We start from the raw sequence: 27501 nt of genomic DNA on the forward strand, positions 1-27501 counted from the left end.
CCGTCTGTCTGTCACCAGGCTGTATCTTATGAACCGTGATAGCTAGACAGTTGAAATTTTCACAGATGATGTATTTCTGTTGCCGCTATAACAACAAATACTAAAAAGTACGGTCCCCTTGTTGCGCGCGTCCGACCCGCACTTGACCGGTTTTTAGTATTAAACTACAGTCTGGCAAACACAATCTGTCAGTAAGTAAGAACAAAGAAAACTATAGGTACAGTCGAAGGCAAAAATATCGATCCAGACAAATGGCTTAAAAATATGTGAACACGATTTTATTGTCTGAGCGTACACATATTTTTGAGACTGGGAATGTATATATATTTATGCCCTTGACTGTACTCATCAATTAAAATGAGACAGTCCTGGGCCAAACTATAAGAAAGCTGTAAATGTCGATAGGTTATTGATCTGAGGTCGATACATCACTATGCCAAAAATATAACCTTTCATACTTAGCAGAAAAGTTCGAAAATTTATGCAAAAATCTATATAGACTTGAATGCAAGTAATAATTACATAAACAATATATCGATTTCTATGTTTAGGGTCAGGTCCTATAAATTAATTTCTTCAAAATTGAACAAAACTCACCGATTAAAGGTTATCGGTTCGTGCGTATTTTCTTTTGTTCCTGTATGCGATTTACAGCCCTCGATCACACAAGACATTATCACAAAGGGAACTTCAAATCATTACAAATAAAAACTCAACACGTTTTCCAACAATCTTTCAGGAATAGCAAGAATATAATTAAAATAAACCAAGATGACCGCTGAAACATCCCGAAATATTTCAACTAAAATAATACGACTATGTCAAGTTGTTACAGTTGACACCTACCTGTGAAATAACGAACTTATATTTTATTTGGCTGGATTATATTATAGAACCACATAGGACCATTTGACATTTCCCTCAGTTCATCTTATGACAATACTGAAAACGACCAAAAGAACTTGCGGATTGTTGTCTCACTCGCTCATAGACAAAAAGTAATAACGTGTTGTGAATACGATATCTTTTACCAAGCTTTTATTTTTGCCCGGCTTCTTTGCTTTAGTCATTATTCTGAGCTTTCTCTGCTACTACTGAAAGATACATAAGACTATCCCGTTCGGTCATTTCCCCCTACCCTCATGGCCGATCCAGTTATACTAGTCATGTTCTGAACGTTCTCCTTTGAGGATAGAGAGCGCGCATGAAGTATAGGGGGCAACACAGGAGCCGTCACATTTTTAGCGCGAGGCGTAAATTTAATCTCCAACGCGCACGGTCCTTATAGGACAGTGAGCAGAGCAATATTAGAGTTAGACCAAGAAAAGTCTGCAACGATTTTGATAGCACACGCAGTGCAAGTGTTATTATAAACATCTAACATGGCATGATCAAGAGCAGCAAGTCAAGCGAGTGTTTAATACTTCTTTAGTTTTATCGACATGATATAATTCATTGCACCATGCAATGCTCTATGTATATGTATACCTCAGGTGTTGTTACAAAATATAGGTAGGTAGGTAGGTGTTAGGTAGGTATGTAGAAAAACCTCAATGATTGTTTGTTATTAAGTATTTATTATGCTTTTATAATTATTTACTTAGCTTAAATTATTACAACTGCAATTTTCTTTTAAAAAATATAACTACAAACCTGCCTCAACGGAGCCTAGCCAAATATCAATCTGAAGAAGAATGAAAACACCAGAAAATAAAACGTATATTTGAGGCCATTCCAAAACAATACAGAATACAACGGCTGCTGTGGAATCCTGAAAAGATTAAATTTGTTATTGGGATTCGGAGTAATCAATTCATACAACTTTATCAATAGTGCATTTACCTAATTGAAAATAAGGGCTGGAGAAAATGCGTACCCTAATGTTTAGAAATAAACAAAGAAAAATAAATAAAGAATCATTATCTCGGCCGAGACTCGAACTCGCGATCTCCGACATAGCAACCTAGCCCGCCATTCAATAGGGCGTATTACTGCAATGTACTGCCACCAGAGTGCAGCACTAGCCCCTTTAGTAAACCATAGAGTAACTTATACATATAAATACGGTAATAGTTCTCACCTTAATTATGAGATGGGTACCTTCTAGGTTAACATTTTTTGTGTAAATCGGTTAGAAATTTCCGTAACAAAATACATTTTTTCGAGTTGTCATTGAAATGAAATTATGTACTGAAAATAAGTAACAAAATTAATCTCAGTCGTACAATCTTTGAAAATACATGTAGCAATAATTTTATTACAAATGACATTGACAGGAGCAATGAATGTTTCACATACCCTCTTATATGGCATATTTTTAAAAGGCTTAATACTATTAAATATTTCATCAAATAAATGTGGCAAAGCATGTACGACCGTGACCCTACGATGAACTAAAGATGACACCACGACCGTTTTACTAACTACTTTAAGAAGCAATGATGAGAGCCGACATTTCCTATTTGGAGATAGGTTATTCTCGCCTGGTAACACTACCTACTTACAAATTGAATTTACCAGCAACATACCTTTATAACCCCGCAGTGGTGAAGGCCTCTACTCAGCTACTCACCTTGGAACAAATCGCATGCGATTTTAGATACATTGCCGGCTAAAGTAGGTTCAACGAATTTAATTGATCGATCAAAAGTCGCAATGTATCAAAAGTGTAATGCGATTTGATGCAAGGCGAATAGTGAACGCAGAAAAAATGGTCCGTTCGCTATTCACCTCGCAACTAGCGCGAGTGTGTAAGTGCAGAGTAACAGCTTTTAATTAAACAACGAAATCTTACCTAAGAAGTGGTATGATATCTTCCTGCTTCATATGGCCGTAGTATTTTATAATGCCATCAACATGGCCCATTCCTACGACGGCTAACACCCTTGGATTCTTAGCAGCTGTAAATTGAGTAATATTAAGAGTCTGATGACGTAGACCATAGGGAGAATAGCAACGAATGGAGACCAAGACTGTAAGACTGTTTTTTTTTTGTAGTAGCCATTTCAGTTTTACAAGGGCACTGCACTATTTTTCACAACATAATGTCAAAAAAAAACAGGACAAGTTACCTAAGATTGGTCAGGACCCTTACACCCTTAGCCTCGTTACCCGTTTTCGACTACGCTATTTCTCTGCACCTATTCCTCAAATATCCTGCCTCTCCCTAACCCTCCCTGTACTAAGTGCCCTAACCCTTTTTACACCACCCTATCCGACAATTAGGGTTCGAGAACCTACCCTATATTTTTATTATTTAGCCTATATTGTGTTAACCTACCTAGTCTAAGATACGTTTATGGGAGAAGATATGTATTTACTCACTATTACGAACACACTCCTGTAACGAATAGGCTAGACACCGGTCGCGTTCGTCTACGAACACATGAAATATCTTTTTGAAAGCTGGCACGTCCCGAGTGATCTCCTCAAATTGAGCTGCCACGAACTCTTTATCTTTGTATCTTTCCATTGCATGCTTGCTGTAAATATGTGCAAAATGACAGGTACACTATATCGATAAGCCTGTGACCCGCGACCTCCTTTATTATTAAAGCTATAGGTACCTACTCGTACTTAGAGTAAATCGTCAATTACTGGCCACTGTTTAATAACTGGCCGCTAATATTAAAAATGAATTATATTCACCTATACACAGAATTCATTTTTAGTATAAGGTGTCAATTTAGCCTATATTGTGTTAATTAATTGTCATAAATAGTTGTCATTGTGTTCGTTAGAATTAGAATAGAGTATGAAGTCGGGGAGAAATGAGAGAAATTACACAGGTAGGTAGGTACCTCTACGTATACAGTGTAAAAAAAGGTAATGGGCCCTGGAGGGAAAGTACCTCAAAAAAGTTAAAAGTTAGCTCATTTTACTTAAACTATGTACTCACAGATTTTTTTAAATTCGCTTTCCTCGTCTGGGAATAGGATCGATTAAAAATTGAAAAAATACTAAATATGTACCTATGCGATTTTATGGATATTTTGTACGACAGACGAGTGTAAGACCTAATTAAATTAAATGTTGACACCACGTTGTGTTGTGTTGTATGTTATTTAATGTTTCTTGAAGAAATTTTAACATTAACATGAACTGTATCGACTAGTGGAATAAAATTGCAAGTTTTTTTATTTATTTTAGTCGGTTCGATTCCTAGGCGATACAAGAATTAAAAAAAAACTGTGCATGCAATTTTGTTTATTTAAAAAAATAAAAGAATGTTTCCTTTAATAAAAATGAGCTAACTTAAGGTTGTAAGGCACTTTCCCTCCAGGGCCCATTAATTTTTTCCACACTATATAAAAATACATACTCTAACGGTTTCGATTGGCTTGATGACGTCAAATGGTATAGCACTTGGCCGAGCTCAAAAACGCTTAAAGACTGAAATGCTCTGGCTATCGTTATTTGTATGGGTCTATCACCAAGATAAAGTTTGCATCCTGGTATTTTCTGCATCTGAAAAGTTAAAGACGTCAAGTTACAAGATGTTTTTTTTTAAATTTCGTTAACTTTTAAGAAACTGAATGTCATTGTTCTTATTTAATGGCAATTTGGTTTGACCAACTATAATAGCTTTGTTGTAACACGGACATTATTTTATTTAAATCCGCCAAATAATTAAAAACTATGACATATCAATGATATTTCGAATATCGATCGTCCGAGATAGTAGATAGTTTAGTAGCAAATGTATAAACTCATACTAAACACTAATCAATATGTAAACGGCCCCTAAGACACGCTCGTACACGCTCGTAGGGGCCTTGTTAGATAAAAATGCGTTTTTTTGTACGCGGAATATTTTAAAATTATAAATTGTACGGAGGAGCTGTTACACTTGACAGCTACGCCACCAGTTTCTTTTAAGAAAGTTACTTACTTTAAGCTCGGGAATACACCCTTGAAATTAACGGGCTTTAAAAGAAACACCATGATACTTAAGATAGGTAATATGTATTGTAGTTGAATAAGACTACCTACAAAGGCTACAAGAACCGGAAGCAGCGTAGGAAGGCCCCCCAAAAAGATAGCTGTTGGAGAAGGAGGAGCAGCAGGAGCTTATGTAGGGGTATCAGTTTATACCTACATATTAACTCTAAAATAACCCTTTATGTGCCTTGTCCCGCATCCTTTCCAAGCTGCGTTACGAAGGTTAGATAATTTACTTAATAATATAACCATGTTGAAGATTATGATATTTGTGATGATGAAATACTTTATGCATGTAATTATAGTTAATTGATAAAAGACCGGACAAGTGTGAGTCGGACTCGCCCACCGAGGGTTCCGTACAAATTTATCTTTATTTTAATCAATTTTTAGTTTAGAGATTTTCCCTGTATTTGTAGTGTAAGACGATATTATATTAATTTTCATAGTTCTAGGTAAACGAGAAGTACCTAATACCCTATAAATTTTGATTCTCTTGTGTCGAAATATACGTTTTTTTGCGGTATAAACAGCCGAATTTTTTTAAAATGTTAACTTAGAAGTTTGATTTTTTCACAGCTTAGAGGAACTGTAGACCTTTGTATACGGTTTTAATTTCAACTCAATACCTCCACGCGTTCCCGAGATAAAAGTTCTTGGCAGACAGTCGGACGGACGGACAACAAAAAGATCCTATAAGGGTCCTCCTTTTGAGATACGGACCCCTAAAAATAATAAAAAGAGGCGTACTTCATGGTAGGCCCTGCGGAATTCGCCGCCTGGCGCCACACCCAGTTCCTTCGCTATGTCAGCGTATGTCTTGAGCAACATGCCGTGCAGCATGCCGGACACAACGTTCTGCCCCTTCATGGCGTGTCTAAAGGAAAATAATCATCGTTAGGGTGCGTTGGGGTAAGATTGAAGGGTTTTTTATGAGGGATGACAAAAAAAATCCGTATGCCAAAGCATTAGACTTCTCATCCCCTCATAAAAAGCCCTTCAATATTACCCCAACGCACCCAATCAACATTTAATCTTAAAAGCTAAGGTTTGTTATTGCCCTTATTGCATTTGGAACCCAAAATGTCACGCTTTAACTTAACGGTTTGTGAGTTGTGACGTAAATACGGTCAAGGAAATTAATTTCAGTACCATTTCGTACCTTGTCACAGTAACAAATAGTATGAGGTCCCTAGCGACTTTCATATTGATTGACACTTTACAGGTACGGAAATTAAATTATTTGACTGTAGGTACCTATACATATCTACGGCTATGTAAATTACCTTCAAACATTCATTAAACGGCCAAATTATATTTTTACAGATTAAGTAAGTTAAAACATATCCATTTATCAATTCTTAGGTTGTAGACCATAGTGTCCATAGTAGTAGTAGTAGTTAGTTTATACTTACTTCATTTTGGTTGCGTCAAATTTTTTGGCATCCTCTATGAACTTTTTTTCGTCTAGCTCCAATAACGAAACTCTTTGCCGGCACAATTCCACCAAAATTCCGTTAGGATTCAAGACTTTCACTATCTAAGAAAATAAAAATTAATCCCTTAGATCATCTAAAATTTTAAAGAGTGGCAAAAAGAAAGCTTAAGTAGTCACATTTTTTGATTAGGATTGATGACCTATGATGCAAGCTTTGTTTTCGGCAGTTATATTTTTTATGGACTACGACTTTACGAATCAAAAAAATTGTTAGGTAAACTATAATTGCGTTATTTATAAACGAGTTACTGGCCTGAATGAGGCCTGAATAGGGAGTATTACTGCAATGTTCTGCCGCCAGAGTGCAGCACTAGTACACATACTAAACCATAGAGTAACTCATACATACTAGGCCTTAAACAGTTTTTTGACAAGTTTTCACTTGATGATGATTGATGCATCAAGGCGGTTTGTTTACAGATGGCCTACCAAGAAACGCGAAAATCGAAATTTCGTTATCTGCCTCTCTATCGATCGAATAAGCAAGTGTGATAGAGAGGCAGAAACCGCTTTCGATTTTCGTGTTTCGCGGTAAGCCCTGTGATTGTGCTAGTGACGCCCTCTACGCAGAGTTTTGCGTAATATTCCCTAATGGATCGTTTGTCTTTATCTGTCATTTTAACTTATGTAAGAAAGGGATAAAACACAATTTAACTAAAAAGTTTTATGAATAAATACCTCGGATACATCCTCCACGGAATTTTTGCTAAAGTGCACGGTGCCGAGCAACACGACCGTCCCTTTTTCGTCATTTTGCAACAGAGTCGCAGCGGACGGGAGTTTTAGGGAACTGTTGCTAAAGTTTCTGGTCACTAACGAATTAGGGGCCAATACTGTAACACAAAATAATATTGAAAGGAATAGTATAGTTGTTCAAACCAAATTGGCAGTAAATAAGAACAAAAGAAACTATACTCATCCTTTTCTTTTGGGTGCTAGTACTAGTGTAAGACAAAGATAGTATGATTCTCTCTGGCTAAGTTTGAAATGAGACAGTCCTTTGACAAACTATATGTACTGGATTTACAAGTCACATCATCACATCAACATCATAATTTATTCAGGTCTGAAAGTGTCCTGAGGTGTGTAGTGAGTAGTGTACTATTAGTTATTCTGTGGTAGTGTTATGCTTGACAAACATTAAATATTAGGTATCATATCATTCTCACTTCTCACTTTTCTTTTCTCTCACTTTTACTTACATTGATTTTTTCGCAGAAGAATCTTCGGCAGCGAAAAATTTTCAGTCAAATGCCACCACAATTTGCCGGTGTGTGTCCATATTTGATACCGCATCTCATAATTGGTTCAAGAAATTACACAATAATTTTGGCATGTTCCAAAAGGATAAGGAGAATATGTAATTTAGGGCCTAAAATTCATTTTTAGTTTCATCCATACTTGTTAATTTTATTCACCTAATGTCACTTGAATTGAATGATATTCAAATGTCACGTTGATATAATTTTTTATTTAAAACCGTTGTGCCTTAAATTTATGCCAGTAATCAATCGCAGAAAAAGCGAGGTTTTAAACTAGCAAGAACTTCCATGCAATTTTCATTACATTGCCGTATCAGATAAACATTTTGAATGCAGTATACCTTTAGTAGTCAGCAATGTAACGTAAATTGCATGCAAGTTCTTGCTAGTCTAAACCTCGCTAAAGAGGGATGATGACATGAAATTGAATAAAAAGTTTTTTTTAAGGAAAAGGCTGCGTTGTTTTCTCATTTTTTAGGGTTCGGTACCCAAAGGGTAAAAAAGGGACCCTAATGAGCTGATGTGAATCAAATGAACCAAATGGTCGTAACATCAACTATGTGAAAAAAAATTACAAGCTTTTAATTTAGTTTCACCTGCCCCGTTGACGGTATGTTTGTAATCAAATCTTGCAAGCTAAATGATACCACTTTTCACTGTTCGATTGAGCTGAAACTTTACATTCTTAAATGCACAGATAGATATAATACTCTATGTTAAATGTAAGTTGGGTGACAATGCAATATTATGGTACCACTCTACCATCGAGTTGATCTGATGATGTAGAGCGGAGGTGGCTCTATAATAAAACAACGCAACCTCAATGTGTTTGGGTTGTGTCTCGATGAGTATTAGTTGACTATTAAAAGAAAAGTCAGCTATAACAGCTTGTATCGAAAATGAAATTTTAAATTGGTGGTTCGTAACAAGTCAACTTTTTGATATGAAAAAAAAAGCAAATTGATCCAATGCCTTGAAGAAGACAAGGGAAAAAAACCGTAACACAAAACTGGTTGCTGTATGGTCCAAAATAAAAGTGAGTAATTTAAATCAAGTCTCTTTAATTTCTCTTTACATTAATAATAACAATATGTAAAGCACAATATATTTGCTCACTCTTTCAACAACTAAATTGTTGCATACATTATACTTGAACAGTGCTTTTCTGAGCTCGTTTCGTTAAAGTTTAGGTACAGTTAGTTTATGAAATACGCTCCTGTCTTCAAAACACATCCGAAAATTGAAACAAGCACTTCAATAGTCATAGTACATCTCATACGGTTGCAAATTTAGGTGTATATTAGAAGTCTAAGCGGGTGAGGTGTTCAAAACAATCTGAACATTTACAGAACTTTATTGTTCAGAAAATAAGGGCGTGTAAAGATGATTTTGAATTTTGAACATCTGGCCCGATTAAATACATCTGCCGCTGAGTGTACACTGCGTTCACACCATTTAATTTCACACGGTACGTTATTTAATCACACCTTTAAAACTATAAAGTTATATGTCTAAAGGAATCAGCCGATCGTGAGGTCTAACTACTTCAGAGTTCAACAATATTACGTGCTCTGAAATCGTTAGGACTCATGAGCAACTACCGACTATGAGAACTTATATTGGTTTAGCTTCAGACGATGAATACGCACACTTCCTTAAACTTTGACTAAGTTTGACAATTAAGCTGCATCTTCTAACCCTCTTCATTCATAAAACTTTATTAGCCTCAATTAGTTAGGTACTTTGTTTTATCCTTTTCTTACAAACAGATAAGTCGTAATAACAGATAAAGACAAACGATTATTAGCTAATTGAGGCTGAGAGCGCGTTTAACGCCATTGTAAATATATATAGTTTACTATACTTCATTACTACTAAATATACTTCATTTCCAAGCAATTTTCGTCAATCGAAGTTAAACCAATACTTATAACTATGTGTGTAAACAGTTGTGATCACCAACGTAGTTTGACCCTGAGTGACCCCGACTAAGTTAGATGATATTATTTATAAAATCATAACAGTGACAACGTGTCGTGAGAAGAGTAGAACATTGATTTAACCATTATTGTGCCTTAATTTGATAATGAATTTCCGTATAATATTTATATGGTAATATAATTTCTAAGTCAAAATTCTAAACTATTGTTACGAGTGCGTTAATAAAATATAAACAGTTTTTAGGGTTCCGTACCCAAAGGGTAAAAACGGGACCCTATTACTAAGACTCCGCTGTCCGTCTGTCTGTCACCAGGCTGTATCTCATGAACCGTGATAGCTAGACAGTTGAAATTTTCACAGATGATGTATTTCTGTTGCCGCTATAACAACAAATACTAAAAACAGAATAATATAAATATTTAAATGGGGCTCCCATACAACAAACGTGATTTTTTTGCTGTTTTTTTCCGTAATGGCCAGGCTAAACAGTCAGTGCTGATTAATCCTTGTTTATATTTTGAACGCAACCGCAACAAGCTTGACAAGATTATCAAATGACAAGAACACGTGTTATTCTACCACGAATATGATTTCCTTATTTTATAAATGGATGGAGATAATTAATTACTTACATTATCACAGTCCTTATTAAATTAATTCAAAGAACGGAAAGAATTTAAACGACTCGTCTAACGATTAAAATAGGTATAATATATTAATATATTAAGGGTGGGTTGCACCACGCACAATCAACGACAACTGAATGATCGAGATTAATTATGGCGACTGCAGCTATCATCAGATATATAACTACCTAACATATTTTAACGCATTACGATGATACAGGCAGATTGGTGCACCAAACTGAACAAACCCTAAATCTCATGTCAATAAAAAATTATTTAAATGTCCAACCCAAGTGCAAATAATTAATCGATTAAACAAATCTACTAAAAACATATCCACAAAATTAATGTAGGTAACGAAAAGATGTAAGTTTCATAACTATGATAATTAAATGCAAAATACCAGAGGGCTAGTTAGTACTTCGTCAGAGTGACAATGCGGCCAGGCAGGCCAACTAATTTATTCTAGACCCATATTTTTAGGTTAATAGTTTCTATAAGTGCGTTCGCATAGGTAATAAATGTTTTTCTCTTAGTAAATAAATAGAATGTCATCAAAGAAAATTATTATTGCGTAAAAAGGTCGGTTCTAATTAATGATTTAAAACAAAACAACACGGACTGCATTTTCAACAAAGAAGACTTAAAACAACGAAACAAAACAAACTAAAAGCATTTTCATTATAATTAATTTACAACAACATAGGTATACAAAACCAAAACATGACATGTACATTTCGATATTTTACATCAAATTCCAATAATTATGAATCGAATATTTACAATATTTTCCGTTTGATATCAACTAACAAAGCTCACAGTTTGGCCAAAAGGAGCCGAACAACAAAATGTTTGGCCAAAAGGAGCCGAAAAACAAAATATGCTAAAGCTAAAGCCCTTTCCTGACTTGTCAGTATTATATCTGTCGGCGCCCGATCGTAAAGCTCCTGTGTAATGTTTTGACGGTGGTCACATTAAACAAATAGATAGGCAAGATATTTTCGTTAGATTGCTTCAGATGCCCGAACGGCAAACTGTCCAGAAATAGGAGCTCCGCGACTCAGGGAACGAGACAATGATTTTCACGTTTCAAGATATGCCTAGGGATGTAGGGATTTCATGATCTGGCGGATATTAAGATCGGCCGCTGACATATAGATACGGTACGCAGTATTTCTTCCTGATTAGCGCAGAGGCGCAAGAGCGGGACGCAACCTCGCGTCCATGATCCACCAATTAGGTACTAATGTGGCTTAAGTTCGTTGAATTAAAGTTATGGAAGGGCTGCCAATTTTACAAGCGCGTGAAAATTGGGTAAATAATGTCCTTGTTGCCAAGGTTTTTTTTCTTTCTTACAACTTACGCCATAAATTTATTAGTACCATTATTTAGAATTTGAATGAATGCAAATTTGGTACAGCCCGTAAGATCTTAAAACGGGTTTATAAGGAACGAGTACCATATGTAGATGTAGATCCATTTCACATTTCTCTCGATATAGGAAAGAGTGCAAATTAATATCTCAATAAACATACACCACAATAATTTTAGCAATTAAACTTTCTAATCAGAGACTCATGTTCGCACCTAACCTATTTATTAATAAAATAATAAATCAGATAATTGATGAGCGAGTTTTCATCCAATAATATTTACAGTTTAGTCTTCCTAAATTTATTATATGTGTGTTTCCGATGGTCCAATTAGGTATTCTGAAAATAAATGATTAGTTTTAAGTTGAGGGTTATATTACCGATTGTGTGATTTGTGTGATATTGTTACGTCTCGCCCCTTGACTTCGATTATCGATACGAAGTAATACATAATACATTTATCAGCAGGCGAGCGCAAGCTAATGCCGGCTGTACACACTCGTCGAGACACCCCGAGACAGGCCGAGAACGAGTGTGTACATACTACTCCCTCCTTAAACAACACACGGACCGACCGTGTACGCAATAGACGGTCGTCGTAAAAGCTGCTCGCACTATTAGTGCTTGAGAAAGGAGACCTAGGCTCTCCGAAACATGTCGCGCGAGTGACTAAAACAAGTGAGTAATGAAAGTGAGTGATTTAATGTTAGTATGTCTCACAACAGTTTAAATTCGATTACTCCCTCCTTGTCTCGCTCTTACTCGTCTCGCCGTTCTCCGTCCGTTCAAGAGACTCTCGGCGAGAGGTTCTCGACGAGTGTGTACAGCCCGCATAAGAACTTAAGGCCTTTATAACAAGACTAGCAGGCAAGTTGGTCGAAATATGTATATTTCCTATATATTATTTATTTTATCTTTACATGTATGGATCTCTGGTTATCTGACTTATCTGAAATAAATGTATTTTGATTTTGATTTGATTTTTGTGGAGGTCTGACGAACAGCGCAAACAATTTTGAGTTTTTGATACTACTATCGAATTTGTCAAATTAATATATTTACAATTTTCTTTGACTTATTTGAGTCGGTAACATCATTATTCGGTCGTCTGTGTAGACCAAGGATGTCCAAAATGTTTGATTCAAAATCTACAGTCATGCCTTTTTTCGCGGACACGACCGTATGGAATGGTTCTTTTCGCGGGCCGGATTGGCAGGCTCGAGACCCCTTGCAGTTTGGAGACCCCCAGTGTGGATAGGCGGGTGCATCCGGTACACGGTCACAGAATAAGTTATAGTATTATCATACAGAACGGCCACGCACCGCCCCGCCCCAATTTGAATTACCTCGCCCCGCGACAGCAGATTGACGACCTTTTGCCGACCGCTCAGTACTGTTTTTAAGCAACTTATTCACACAATGGCGCATGCCGCGTGTACAGACGTGCCGTTCACACATAGAAACGCAAGTGGTTTTTGATTTATAGCGCGTACGCCCTGTGAAACGGTACTCACCCGGTACATCACGGCAGCCAGCGGCGCGGCCACAGCCGGTAGCCGGCGTACACCAGCGCGCCCACGCACGCCACGCGCACGGACACGCGGATGATGCGAGTTGACAGTGATTCTGGCGGGATCCTGCGGATACAACATTTTTTTTACTGTATTTAGTTGGCGCTATGGCACGCGGCAGTCATATTAGGATAGATCGATTCTCTAATAAATATCTTATCCCTCCCCCTGCGTGTCAGATTGTCCAACTAAACTTCCAGAAACTTATTGTCAATGGAAAAATAAGAGTAGACAAGAATAAACCAAGATTGACCATGACCATCAGCATGAGAATCCGAATAGATGGAACTTCACGGTGTACTTGATGTCGGGGTGTCGTGACGGTGGTCACTGGTCACGATGGGTATTGGAGTATCAAGTATCGTAAAAGAGCACGCAAAAAAAACCTTTTTTCATGCTAAATGTATGAAGAACATTATCTTCCATTTGTAGATTTTTAGTGCCCTAACCTAGCAACTGGTATCTAAGAAGCTTTTGATCCTGGATAGATATGAAATCGATTGGCATGAAAAAAAATCTCAAAATTAACGATTTTATCGCTAAATTATTTCCTGTAAATGTCATTCGTCCTTAATTATAATGTTAGGTAAGATCTCCTAAGACCATTTTCGCGTAGCAGGACGGGATCTGGTAGCTGCACTCAGTTCCCCTATTAACCCTTTGAACGCTTCATAAACAAAAACGTCACTTACACGCCCCGGTCTCGGGCGCAAACGAGCTAATGTAAACCTTACTCAAAAGCGTGAAGGTTACTTTTGACAGCGTACACCGTAACACCTATCTAGTCGTTCATGGCGCTGTGGGCACGACTAGGTACGACGACTTTAGGTGTTATTGGCGTTCAAAAGGTTTAAAAAAACCACTGTGTATGTATGTATATAGTTGTGATGTGACGAAGCATAAAACAATAGCGTGTGTGTTTGGTACTGACTTGAGCAGAGGCGGGATGTCTTGCGAGCGCACTGTGCCCCAGTGTTGCACGATGCCGGCCACGTGACCGATGCCCACCACGCCCACTATGCGGCACGGCTCTCGTCCTGAAACATGACACTCAATGAGATTTTTTCGGGATTTCTAACCTTACTCACAGAAGAAGTACTGGTATTACGTTACAGAAGGTATCTCGCTTAATGCAGACGCCGCGATCTGACGACGCAGTGACACAGCAACGTATCGCAAATCGTTTGCGATTGTCGGTGAGGTTTGTGGAAACTGGGAATTCATCCGCCATCTCTTCTAGCATGTAGCAACATGTTACGTGTCACCATAGATCATAGAATACTCACGGGGCTGCAGCGCCGCAACCTGCAGAGAGTGGCAGAGGTACATGTCGCGCTCGAGCACGAAAACGCGCTTCAACGCTGGGAATTCTTCTGCCATCTCTTCTAGCATGTCTTCGAGCATCTTCTTTTGTTTACACTTCTCCACCTCCTCCACACTGAAAAAAAAAGATTAAAATACAGCGATACATAGATTAGATACGTAATTTTAAGATTGTGTTTATGTATTATATATAAGAAATAAGGATGATATTTCCACCTGTCCAATTTCTTGGTAAAATGTCATTGCGTCTCACTCTCTCATTAAGACGGCGTCGAGTGAAATCAGCAAAAAAGGCAGTCACCATTTAGTCGCTAGCGTTCACAGCTCTATATAAAAAGTGTTTTTTTACTTTCTTATTGCAAAGGAACGCTTAGCGTTTGAATTCTTCAAAGGAGGCCAGTAGTTAATACCAAACTCAAAATAGGACCTTTAAAAATTCATTAGGGGTCCCAGTAAATTGATGTAGTGTGCGTGAACTGTTTTGTGTGCGTAATGGGGTAATTTGACAGAATCTGAAAATTTACCCTCCTCTACCCCCTCTTAAGAAAAATGATAAACATTGGACCAAGATATTGGACAGTTGGAATACCACCGTAAGCCACTGTAGGGTGCAGCGGCTGACTCAAGTCATGCGGCCAATGACATAAAAACCATAAGAGAGAAAATGCCAAAAATGCAGATTCATTCTTTATGGTAGGAAATCTGGATGTTCACAAAGAACGGCTGCCTCGCGAGGATACAGCTGCGCGAATTACGATCTACATATGAAGATAGGCATGGCGGCCAGGCGTGCATTTGCTTCAAGCGAGGCAAGCCTCCACAGACTTGAGGGCCTACCACGAAGATCGAAATTATGTCATGCCCCTCTATCGTTCTTGCATATTCGGGTGACAGAGCCATTCGTTTCGCCCAGCAATTTCCTCGCGAGGCTGTTTTGTGTGCCTTATAAATCACTCACCTAATAGACTGGTTGGAGGTGAGCAAGTGCCATACGAAGCGTATGGTCTGCCCCCAGGTCAAGGACGCGATGGCTCTGTGCAGAGTGATGTCTATCGCGCGGTCGCCTAGCTGTACCATGCAGTTCGGTATTTTCTTGGCCTATGACAAATTTAATAACCTTTTATTAATTACCAAAAAATAAGTTTATCAACCACAGTTTTTTTAAATTCTTTAATTTTATTACCATAAGTCTTAAGGGGAAAGGGGACGACCGCTTCTCTATACAAACATAGTCCCCATTTTCCTCTCTCTATATTGACATTATGGAAAATAATTCTACCTACATAATTTGTTGTATAATAACCATAGCTATGATATAACCAGCCATAAAGTTTATCAATTGTTGTTTATGTGTGATTATGAATTAGTGATTACACAAGCAGCCCATTAACTCACCTCGCCCATGGCACGTCGGAATTCTCCGCCGTCGCCATGTCTAATTCGAGTGTGATATGAGCAGACATGTTCAGAAGTAGGATGTTAAGGATGTACATGAGGCCGTTGAGCACTCCGTTCTGGGCCATTGTTGCCCTGAAAACGCTTGAGATGTCAAACTCACCTCGGCCATGGCACGTCGGAACTCGCCGCCGGGCGCCATGCCCAGCTCGCGTGTGATATGCGCGGACATGTTCAGGAGCAGGATGTACATGAGACCGTTGAACACTCCGTTCTGGGCCATTGTTGCCCTGAAAACGATACACACTTGAGATGTCAGAGTCCGGTCAACAGATACTGAGACTTCGCACAGATGCAATCGCGTGGCTAAATAAAAAATCATCTGATATCAGTGATATCACACTAGAAAATAGAGTAGCCATATGTATCAATAGGTAACTGCTACTGGAGTTGAGTTAAAAAATGTAACCAAAACCAAATAAATAAATAGGTATACTCTTGAATATGACCTCACCTTATCTTCTTAATGTTAATATTTTTAGCTTCTCTTAAAATTATTTCTTCATCTAGTAATAGTATGTTGGTTCTCTGTTCACACAACTCTACCATTACAATATGCGGGTTCACTTCTTGTATTACCTAAAATATACAAGATTATTAAGCAAATATCAACCTAACTTGAAAAAAAAAACACATTTTCCAACCTGCTTGTATTACACTATTAAATGATTATATTATCTAAGCAATCAAGGTACAGTATTCCCTAAGTAATAATGACATAAGGTTTAATATTGCCTGGATAAACGTTTTTTAACTTCACTATTTTAGGAATCAACTGAGGCATTTGACATAGTTTTTAAGGTTCCGTACCTCAAAAGGAAAAAACGGAACCCTTATAGGATCACTCGTGCGTCTGTCTGTCTGTCTGTCCGTCTGTCACAGCCTATTTTCTCCGAAACTACTGGACCAATTAAGGTGAAATTTGGTACACATAATGTAAGTTTGTGACCGAAAGATGGACATGTAACGTAAATAAATTAATTTTAAACATTTGGGGGGTAAATGAGAAAATTGAAAAATAAAGTTTGTCAAACTATATCGTGTTATATATTAAATGAAAGAGTTCATTGTGAGAATCTCAAATATATTTTTTTTATAATTTTAAGATAACCAGTTAACGCATGATTTTTTCTTTTTGCCTGAAATTAATATATGTCTTACATAATTGTTTACTGATTCTAGGAAAAATAAAAATATAAATTAAAACATCGATTTTCACTGCTTAACCAGTATTAGAATTTACATAGGGTAAATAATAATTTATGTAAATTTATACAATTATTGGTAAAAGATATAAAAAATCTTACTACCATTAGAAATTTATACTATTTGTAATATACCTATAATAAAGATTTTAAATATAAATAATTACAAACCCCGAAAAAACCGCCTAAATTACATATTAAAAATCATTAAATTTTCCCAATTTTCCGCCATTTCGTGTTAAAAGAAATGTCATTTTTTTAAACTTAAATACTGCGCAAATTTCAATAAAACGAAGGAAAGTGTATTAATTTACGATCAAAATAATTATACAGGACCAAATAGAGTTTACCTAATTATGCATAAAATTATATGTTTTTTGTTGTGTACATACATACATCACTATGCATTTAAGGGTTAAGAAGTTATTCAAGAAAATAGGCAAATAATGACCATTCCCCCCCTTTATCTCCGAAACTACTGGGTCAAAAATTTTGAAAAAAATACACAAAATAGATCTTTACCTATAGATCACCGGAAAACCTATTAGAAATGTGCAGTCAAGCGTTAATCGGATTTAATTACTTAGTTTTTGATCCTACTCCTACAGGTTTTTTAAAATCATTTACATAAAAAATACATTGTTTAAATTGTGTAATGTACGGAACCCTTGGAACGCGAGTCCGACTCGCACTTGGCCGGTTTTTATTTATTCTCTATCCAATACAGCCTCTACTCTCTATTCTCCTTTGCTTTACTGATATCTTACCCTGGACACATCTTCTTGAGATTGCAAGCTAAAATGGGCAGTGCCCACCAAATAAACCTTTCCACCGTCAGGGGCATCCAACACAGTGACAGTGCTGGGCATTCCATCGTCCATGGGCAAGTCAGGGACTCCTGTAATTATAGAAATAGTATATCAGGGCTAATTTATGTAGTCATAGTTAGTACCTTTAGCTGTCTGGTATAAGAACTTTAGTAATAGTGGAAAATTTTATGCCTCAGGCGAGAGTAATGGCTGTGGAACAGCCGTTTGTGATCAATTGATTTGTTCGCCTCAGGCAGGCACGGGAGGTTACTTATCATACAGAATTTATTATAAAAATAGATTTGAGAGACAATTTGTTCAAGCGATAAAGAAGGAAATCTAGATGATTATTTTTAATTTTTAGATTCGTCTCAGCCGTGATAATGTCGTAATACTCATGCAATTAGTCAGAATTTTTAAATTTGTATGCTGATGGAAAAATAATAATAACAAGAAGAAAGAAATAACAACAAATATCCTGGTAGATTAGATACAATAAATCAGTGACAAGATAAAAATCATGACTCTTAATACTCTTAAAATTAAATTTACCTTCAATATCACATTCTGGGTTAGAATCAGCAATCTGATTATCTGAAGGGCTCTCTCTTTTCTGATCTGGTGTAGAGGTCACAAACTTAGGTTTCTCTGTAGGGAAAGACATTAAATTATATACTTATTTTTGGTAAACAAAAACTCAAATATTTTAAAAATTACTTTTTATATAATGACTTCTTCTTATTGCGTTTTTCCTTTTTAAAGACATTTTTAGAAGTGTGTCAAGTGTCAGCTGTAACACTAGCTACTGAACTTTTATTTACCCACTCAACTGCGGAGAAGCCCTAACAGTGCATCAGCTTGGATTGCAAGATACACTTATTAGATTACTACTCACTGTAGAATAGTCTGTTATAAGTTTTTGGCTTAGTCTGGTCTTATGGACTTAGTGTAAATTGTGTAGTTTAAGTAAGTTGGGTCAAATTGATGTAAGGATAAAGAAGGGTTCTGGAGTTTTCTTTAGTATTTGAGAATTATGCAATCGTAAATAGACAATACTATTTGAAATTGTGTTGCTCCCAATACGTATTTGCAAGAATGGTTTAAGTACCTACATAACATGTAGTGCATATTACACTGGCCTTTATTGTCATAATAGCCGTAAAAATATATTAGCTCATTCACACCATATAGTAAGAAAGGCATCTGTAAGTAATCAGTCAATAAATATATCTTCTCCTTATACAATATGCAGCTGGCTGTTTAGTAAGATTGCGTGCCGCTTCAGGTACATAGCCTGACACTATTGACTTTTTATAGCAATAAAAGTGTGTCATTATTATGTCTGTTGTGCAAGATATTATTGCAGGTTCGCAGGTGGACGGAATATGTTCATGGACACAAATGCTCTTGAGGACTTGCGTGGTACAGTACAATGGTAGTGGTGGTTAGTTTGTACGTAGTCTCACTACATAAGCAACTATTGTTTTTTTTTATTCTCCAATTTACATCTATATAGTAGATTGTAAAAGTCCTTAGTCATCACTATTTCTCTTTAAACAGGCTTTAATAAACCAAATTCATATTTGTTGCTTTTTGAAACACCAAAAATATTTTTTTTATTGATTTTTGCTATGGCTGTTTTTTTCTTCATAAAAGTTCACTAATAATCCCAGGGCCTCCTCAACAGATGTAAGGTGCATGAGGATAACTTCAAAAGCGGGTTAATTATGAAAATGGCTAACACTTCATACTTCTGCAACACTTATGCTACTATAAGGCATATCATGGCATCTTACTGTTGCTAAAACATTTCCCTTCAACAAGAAGGAATTTTGGCAGGAGGATGTCAAGTTCCGGCGGTTGCACGGCCAGTCCCTTGACACTGCGGGGTTGCGTAATACATCGCAACCATGATGTGTTTTGCAGTCTTTAGTTTTAATTAAAATATACTGTTTGTAATATGTACTTATGCTAGTTTACCCCGGATCGACCGACCTGGCGCTTGAGAACGAGGAGGGCCGACCCCAAATAATGGGAAGAGGCACGAAAAGAAGTAGATGTACTTATGCTAGTTTAAAGGTATTTATCTATGGGTCACTTGTTGCCTGAAATAAAGTTTTCATTTCATTTTAAGAATTTACTGTTGTAAAGTTTTTCTGGTTTGGTAGATATTTATCATCATTACCCCCCATTCAAAGTTACCCCTATGCACCTTAAAGGAGAAATTTAAGTGATTTTTGACAAGCTTTTAGTATGAATGTTAGTGTGGGTCAAATCTTGGAGGCAAAATTTTACCCACTTCCCAATTTCTAATTGAACTGAAATTTTGTATACATATGTAAATAGAATGACAATCATAATGATGACATGGAGCCGGTCTGATGATGGAGACAGGAGGTGACCATGAGAACTCTGTGATAAAACAAAGCAAACTAATTGTGTGTGGGGTTGTTAGAATTGTCTAGATGAATGTTAGTTTGCCATAAACTTATTAATGTTTTGAGTAACCTTGCAATCTTGATGTAAGTTAAAAAAAGTACATTACCACTAGTCCCTGGGCCCATGTTCCCTGTTATATTGAGATGTGTATCACCTCCTCCGTCTTCAGCCCTTATGAACACTTTGCATTCATTGACCAAGTCACACTTGACATTGGGTTTAGGGTTAGGCTTTAATAACAATTCCTCGTCTTCCCGACGCTGCTTTCCAGCCACAGTGTCACTTAGCAGGGAGTCCGCAGCATCCATTTTATATTAGAGTAGGCACCTGAAAAATAACATTATTTTAGCTTTACTCATCTATGGCAGGACTACAAAATCCTGTATATTTTGTACTTCTGTTATTTGTACACCAATGGTGGTAAACGAGTATATGACTGACACAAGGTGTCATGTCAAAGATGGCTCAAGTGCATTGATAACACTATACATTTATTGTATCTTGTTTTAAGTAGTAGAGTATTTTCTTGAGAGCTTTAGCAACCTTACTAGGCACCAGGAAACACAAAATTACATACATCCTTATAGAATAAGTACAAGTTTCTTGTGATTGGTGGCAGTGACGTGTTATTTTCATTTTTAAACCATGATGTACGGAAAATGATTCAATACATTATGTTGCAATAATACACGACTACGACAATATACATAATAAAACGCAACCGTGAGAGACATAGATATATGATGAAATACGCAATTTTGGCTAAACTAGTTTTAAATAAAACTTTTCTTCATTAAAATATAATGATCGAATAAATGTATTTTGTAAGAATTTTACAACACTTACTCTTTGCGCAGGCTTTAATGCACATAAGCGGGTTAGATATGTAACAAGATGCAAATAATATTTAGGGAAAAAAAGAATTCCAACTCTTTTTAAAATGAAAATATCGACATGAACACGAAATCGAAACGATCAACGCAACGCAACGTCACTCGAATATTTTTCGAAATGACACTTGTCACTTGCGTTTGCGTTACCAGTGCTGCCTCAAGTAAAGCTCAAAAATTTTTTGGTTTGGTTTAATGATTTCAAGTCATAAACCTTAAAATTCCAAGAAACACTTGTTTTTCTTTATAATGATGTTGAATGAATTACAATATAGTATTCAGGTTAAGGTATCAAAAACAGGATGTCAACTAAAATAAAATTAAAGACAGATTCAGTACAAACAAATAATGTTTTTTGAGATATGGTGCAGCATATAATATATTAACTTATTAGTACTCATATAAACCATAATATTTATAATGAAAATACTACTATAAATACTAAATGGGATTTCAGTAATTTTAGAGGCTTTTTCATAACCTGGTAACACTGAACTTGATCCACACTATTCAAGACTGAATTATAACCGCTATAAATTGTGATTATTGTCTATGTTTTCATCTTTATTTTATCTGTATTATAACCTAGTCGTCTGTCTAGCTAGTCTATGCCAACTGTTACATCACTTGCTGTGGAGAAGACCACTTTTCAGGGAATTTTCATCTTTTACTCTTGAATCTAGATATCAAAATCTTGCAATAATGAGTGCCTGGAGAGCAGCTGGTCTTAAGTGAGTTATGATCTTTCACTGGGAAATTGGTTTCTTTGGGGAACAGTGCAATGATAGTTTTATTTAATTTTAGCTACATTAACTACTCCAACATCGCCGCTAAGATGCTCCGTCGGGCCCTGAAACCAGATTTCCGAGCTGACGCATTAAAGCGAGATGCATCCCACATTCGCATCACCCCTTGGGCTAATGGCAAACCAGCTCGTGAGTATCCTCTCTACCCTCAAAATATAGGTTGATCCACATTGTTATATGGTATTTTAATGCGGTTGTACTCAATCTATGGATACCTTAAGGGGCAATATGTGGCCGGCAACTATTGGTGTCCCCCTCTTACTCACATGTTAGAGAAAGACACCAATAGTTGATATGGCCCATCTACAGGCCCCATTAGTCTCGAGTGAAAAATAAAAATGATTGCTCTTAAGTATGGATTTGATATATTTGATTTATGTTTTCAGATGAAAATTTATAAATTAAGTATACAGAGTAAGTTAGGAGATGCAGCAGAAATGTGATGAGATGCTTTATTTTATTTGAATAGTAAACATCTTCTGGTCTTATTTTATTAATGTAGTAGTAAGACCACTCAAATGAAGATGAAATAATATGCAATAGGGTATTTGACTGCATTAAATTATTTTACACCATGCATGAAATAAAGCACCAGAAGATTAATAGAGAAACGTAGACAGCAGTTATTTTTAGACACAATTACTATTTTAAAACCCATTTAAAACTGTAGTTGGTAATTTGATTGTGACGTCACATGCTAGTGTTTCATATAAATTCCATAGTAGCAAAATCGTTTTGTCAGTTCGAAAAAAGAAATTGATTTGACTAGTAGTCAAATACCCTATAGTAATTATTAATTAATTAAACCATTACTAACTATTAAGATTTTAACTAATAAATTTCCTTGAGTTGTTTTGATTTGCCCAATTAGAATTAAAAGTAACTTAGTAAATCAGACTGTGGATATGTTGTTGCCTTTTGACTGTGTCCTAATGATTCAAATAAAACTGATTTTATTGAAAGACTAACAAAATAGAAAATAAGAAAAAATGCTAGCAAATCTAACCTAGTATTTTAACGTTTTAACAAACATCAAAACTATCAAATATTATTAATAGGTTTGCTACACTTTTTTTTGTAAATCTTTGCTAAAGTTGATTGCAAGCACAATGAATGTGTGTGTATGTGTGCTCAACTAACATTTCACTGTCCATTTATACAAAATGCTAATTTTATCATTTATTATTGCAGATGCAAACCAGGCGGCACCTAAGTAGACTCAACGGAACCACTAGCAAACATGCATGATGATCGATAATTGTAATTACAGCAAGTGATAGTTTTAATTTATTAAAAACCATATAAGAACAATTTTTTATTTATTTCTTAATATATACATACTGTACAGCAATGTCAGAAATATAGTACACCTAATGCAATTATTTCATTAATAATAGTCATTCCATAGTATTGCTCTCCTTTTACTTTGGAAAGTGGAAAATAAATATAGTAATGGAGACAATTATAACCTCCTAAGATCCTGTAGTGTGTAATTTTTTTTGTAAATATTTCACAATTTTGAACTTTTACTGATTAACCAGTTTGGTGCAGATGGCACGACAGGTGTGTCATCAATGTTTTTAACGTATGGCGTATGACACGAAAGGCGTCCCATCATATTCTATGGCGTAAGGCACGCCTGTCGTGTCATGAAACAATTGTTCGCCAGCCACAGCCAAAAGTTTTTGAAAATGGAGGGTTCCAAATTCTAAAACAAAATAAATGCTTCTGGGTCTCAGGAGGATAAATGTGGCATTTTCTTTCTGATTCTTGTGACTCTTATTTGTATGTCAGCAGCTTTAACATTATTTATAATATTTTTTCCTAGTGTTGCATAAGGATCTACTATAACATCAGAATTCAACATGGCACAATCTTTCTTTAGTTTCAGTTTCTCTATTCCATTCCAGGCTATCATTACACCATTATCTGTACATACTCTAGGTGGTGGACGATAAACTTGATACCCTCTTTTGTCACCAATAACCTTGATAGAATTAAATATATAATCATTACAAGCAACTCCACCTGAAACTACAATGCTCTTATTAAAAGTTATAATTTTGTTAGCTTCACAAAATGCTGCAGCCCTCTCTGTTCTGTGTGCTATATGCTCAGCTACACCATGCAAAAAACCTGCACATAAGTTGTTTATTTCTGGAATAATTCTGTCACCTATAATTCTGTGTTCAGATTCTTTCTCCTTTAATTTTCTTTCAACAAAATCCTTCAGTCCGCTGAAGCTAAAACTACAATCTCTAAGTTTAACCAATGGCAACGGGAACTCAGACATATAAGGCTTGTCAGCCTTTTTTGCAGCTAGTTCAATTGCTCTTCCACCAGCAACTTGTGAGTACTCTGGGATGTTTCTGAGTTTCATGCGGCGAGCGACTTTGTCCATTATTTCTCCAGGTGAATTATCTAGAGTATCACCAAGCAAGAGTACATCATCAACATCTCTGAAAGCTGCTAGAAGACTATTGCCACCTGATATTAACAAGGCTAAGAAGGGAAAAGGAATGTCATGGTACATCCTGGCCACAAGTGCATGTGCTTCCATGTGATGTATAGGTATTAAAGGTTTTTTATGCAATCTCGATAAATGTTTTGCATATCTGACACCCACCTCAAGGCTGTTCATTAAGCCAGGTTTGACAGTGACTGCTACAGCATCTATGCTATCCATACGAATAGATGCTGCATGTAGTGCTCCGTTAACCGCCTTTGCAATGTTGTCACGGTGTAGTTCATGAGCAATTGTAGGATTTATTCCCCCATATTTTAGATGCCTTACATTTTGTGAATATAATGATTCTCCTAATATGTTACCAGCACCATTAACTATAGCACAGCCCGTATCATCGCATGATGTCTCTATTCCTAAAATTAGGGTATTTTCTGAGAAAATAAAGTTCTTCCGGTGAAGTAACCTCACTGATTTGTTTACATGCAGTCTTCTTAAAGGTAAACAGCACAAACCAAACATAGCTGAACATTAAAAATTGGTCGTATCCACTATGTTACTTGTGAAACGTTAAAACAAATTATAAGTTTATTCGATATGCAATAAATAAATACTATTGTTTCACGTTTTAAACTTTGACCTTACTCCTATTTTATTTAGCAATCGCTTTTTGGCAGTTGAGTTGACTGTTGACATCTGTCATTGTCAAATACACAGACCATGGAGACTATAATGGAGCCAAATCTCTATGTATGAAAAGTGTCCATCAAAAAACTGTAATTAGGCGGCGCCACCATACACCGAAATACTACCAAAAACAACCTACGTAATTTGGTCGGGTTATTTGTTGCCTTATATGGTTCATGTTATACTCATGTCCCAGAGCCTAACTAGCGCCACCGGAGAGATTAGGAACTATTATTTAAAGCTTAACGCGATGTCTTTGTAGTCTGTGTTAACGCGGTCACTTTTACAACAATTCTGCCATAAGAGATTGCGATCCTTTCTATACCATCCATAACACAGACCTCAACAGACCACCTCACCATCAACCATAGACATCGAAATGAGGGCTAACGCGTATGAATTCGCCGCTAGTGTAGATGGTGGTCTTTTCCATAGTTCGAAATGTCTAATGTCACTTCAATGACTGACAGCTGTTCTTTAGTCTTTTGGACCAGGGCCCAGTGTTCCTAATTGATTATGATGCTCTTTTGTTTCGTCCAAATATTATCTTTTCTCTTGGTATAAAAAAAAATACTTCTGGTGCTAATAATGTCTTTTTACAACTCATTGAGGAAAAGTGGCAGAATTTCCTTACAATATTTACAGATACCTCGAAACTCTCAACTGACCTTGCTGTTGGCTCTGCGGTTTGGATTCCGCGTTATAAAATTATATTAAGTTTCAAAAGCCCTCCTACCACATCGGTGTTCACAGGGGAAGCAATATCTATCTTTGAAGCTGTTTCATTCATTCAGTCTCACAAAGTCCCGAAAGCAATAATATTATCTGACTCCCTTAGCTGTCTTCAAGATTTACATAAGTTTCCACTTCGCTCCAGGGATAATCTTTTTATCATCCTTAAGACTAGACAGTCCCTATACCAATGTTCTCTACTTGGGCTTGAAGTTGTTCTTGCTTGGATCCCTAGTCATAGTGAAATTGATGGTAATGAGCATGCAGATGCCTGTGCTAAACAGGCGATTGAAATTGGTTGCTTTTCCTCTTACTCCAAGTGCTATATGCAGGACCTCCGTAACTCTGCTAAAGCAGATCTTGTCAGACAGTGGACTGAAGAGTGGGAGATAACTAGCAAATCCACTGGCAATCGCTATTATAGGATCCAACCGAATATTCTTGTCAGACCTTGGTTTTTCAAATACCATAAGATTCACAAGTCAGTTACCTCCTCTATTATTCGTCTTCGACTTGGCCACAATACTTCCCCTGCTTGGCTAGCTAAAATCCATATTCTAGATCATTCATTATGTGAATGCGGCCTGGAGGAAGGCACCCTTGATCACATCTTCTTCAACTGTCCAAATACTCATGCCAGTTTTTATGATTTTCTTCCTGACTATATTCAACGTCCTGTTAACATAAACCATATCCTTACTTTGGTTAACACTACCTTTGTTCATGTCCTTGCTAAGTTTATGAAAGATTTTAATATCAAGCTTTAGCTCCTTTTAAAAGTTTTTACCTGTTTGTTTACCCAAACTTTCCTGTAATGTTCCTTTAAAAAAAAAAAACCTGATCCTGGCAGTTGGCTCATTACTTTCTATAGTTTCTATTGGTTTTTCTGGCCGTCCATTTTTTCTATTTTTATTCCTATAGTAGTTTAGATTCTTCAACCGATCAAGCATCTACACGGACTGAATCAAGTTCTGATACTGAAATTCTGCTCCCACAACCTTGATGCTGGCAAAATTGTCCCAATGGACAGATGCCATAAGAACCAAAAACTGAACTGAACTGAACTGTGTTTTGGACCACCATCAACAGAGGCGCCAACTGGTGAGCAAAAAAACGATAGCCCTCATTGACCGACGACGAGAAAGAAAATTCATATAAAATTTAGGCAGCATAGGATTTTTCCTCTTTTACTCTTATAAATTTCGGTATTTCGCCATCGTCTCCTACCGATGATGCCACCCGGTCGGTGATAAGGACAAAGCATGGCACTATTTTCTCTTTCCTCTTATAGAAATTGCAATAAGACTATCTTTCTCTATCAAAGAGTGTCAGGCATAGACCTAGCATTACATAGACCAGCTATACGCGTGCGCCCGTAAGGGATAGACATAGATGACGTCATAAACGTGGGGATACCATATTGGTAAAAATTACCCCAATATTTGATATCACGTTTGGGCGATTACCCTGGAGGCAAAG

At 36.6% G+C, this 27501-nt stretch overlaps 5 protein-coding genes across 8 annotated transcripts in view; 1 reads left to right on the forward strand and 4 right to left on the reverse strand.

The window, feature by feature from the left end:
* LOC134743136 (adult-specific cuticular protein ACP-20-like) overlaps positions 1-27501 on the reverse strand; it is a 294612-nt gene that overhangs the window by 179787 nt on the left and 87324 nt on the right. The window lies entirely within an intron of this gene.
* On the reverse strand, positions 1637-7879 carry LOC134743109 (traB domain-containing protein-like). 2 transcript variants are annotated; one of them, XM_063676440.1, is made up of 9 exons: positions 7642-7879; positions 7118-7272; positions 6357-6481; positions 5692-5818; positions 4322-4467; positions 3325-3482; positions 2795-2900; positions 2081-2190; positions 1696-1771 (listed from the first exon to the last, which is right to left on the reverse strand). In XM_063676440.1, exons 1-8 carry the CDS (start codon positions 7733-7735, stop codon positions 2184-2186), a joined length of 918 nt encoding a protein of 305 aa, XP_063532510.1. In that variant the 5' UTR covers positions 7736-7879; the 3' UTR covers positions 1696-1771; positions 2081-2183. The 2 variants fall into 2 exon arrangements, with proteins under 2 accessions (XP_063532509.1, XP_063532510.1); XM_063676439.1 differs by lacking the exon at positions 2081-2190 and having other exon boundaries at positions 1637-1771.
* LOC134743039 (traB domain-containing protein-like) lies at positions 8746-21453 on the reverse strand. Of its 2 annotated transcripts, XM_063676314.1 has the most exons (11): positions 21290-21453; positions 20550-20770; positions 18557-18652; positions 17963-18093; positions 16445-16569; positions 16094-16220; positions 15494-15633; positions 14499-14650; positions 14144-14249; positions 13156-13278; positions 8746-11980 (listed from the first exon to the last, which is right to left on the reverse strand). In XM_063676314.1, exons 2-10 carry the CDS (start codon positions 20749-20751, stop codon positions 13164-13166), a joined length of 1194 nt encoding a protein of 397 aa, XP_063532384.1. In that variant the 5' UTR covers positions 20752-20770; positions 21290-21453; the 3' UTR covers positions 8746-11980; positions 13156-13163. The 2 variants fall into 2 exon arrangements, with proteins under 2 accessions (XP_063532384.1, XP_063532385.1); XM_063676315.1 differs by lacking the exons at positions 20550-20770; positions 21290-21453 and adding an exon at positions 18722-18803.
* LOC134743041 (protein stunted) lies at positions 21930-23450 on the forward strand. Of its 2 annotated transcripts, XM_063676318.1 has the most exons (4): positions 21931-22064; positions 22138-22268; positions 22526-22553; positions 23331-23450. In XM_063676318.1, exons 1-3 carry the CDS (start codon positions 22036-22038, stop codon positions 22537-22539), a joined length of 174 nt encoding a protein of 57 aa, XP_063532388.1. In that variant the 5' UTR covers positions 21931-22035; the 3' UTR covers positions 22540-22553; positions 23331-23450. The 2 variants fall into 2 exon arrangements, with proteins under 2 accessions (XP_063532387.1, XP_063532388.1); XM_063676317.1 differs by lacking the exon at positions 22526-22553 and having other exon boundaries at positions 21930-22064.
* LOC134743040 (tRNA N6-adenosine threonylcarbamoyltransferase, mitochondrial-like) lies at positions 23498-25268 on the reverse strand. The gene has a single exon (XM_063676316.1). The coding sequence runs from the start codon at positions 25123-25125 to the stop codon at positions 23875-23877; it is 1251 nt and encodes a 416-aa protein (XP_063532386.1). The 5' UTR covers positions 25126-25268; the 3' UTR covers positions 23498-23874.

This window comes from Cydia strobilella, chromosome 7, assembly GCF_947568885.1.
Source record: "Cydia strobilella chromosome 7, ilCydStro3.1, whole genome shotgun sequence".
Taxonomy (NCBI): domain Eukaryota; kingdom Metazoa; phylum Arthropoda; class Insecta; order Lepidoptera; family Tortricidae; genus Cydia; species Cydia strobilella.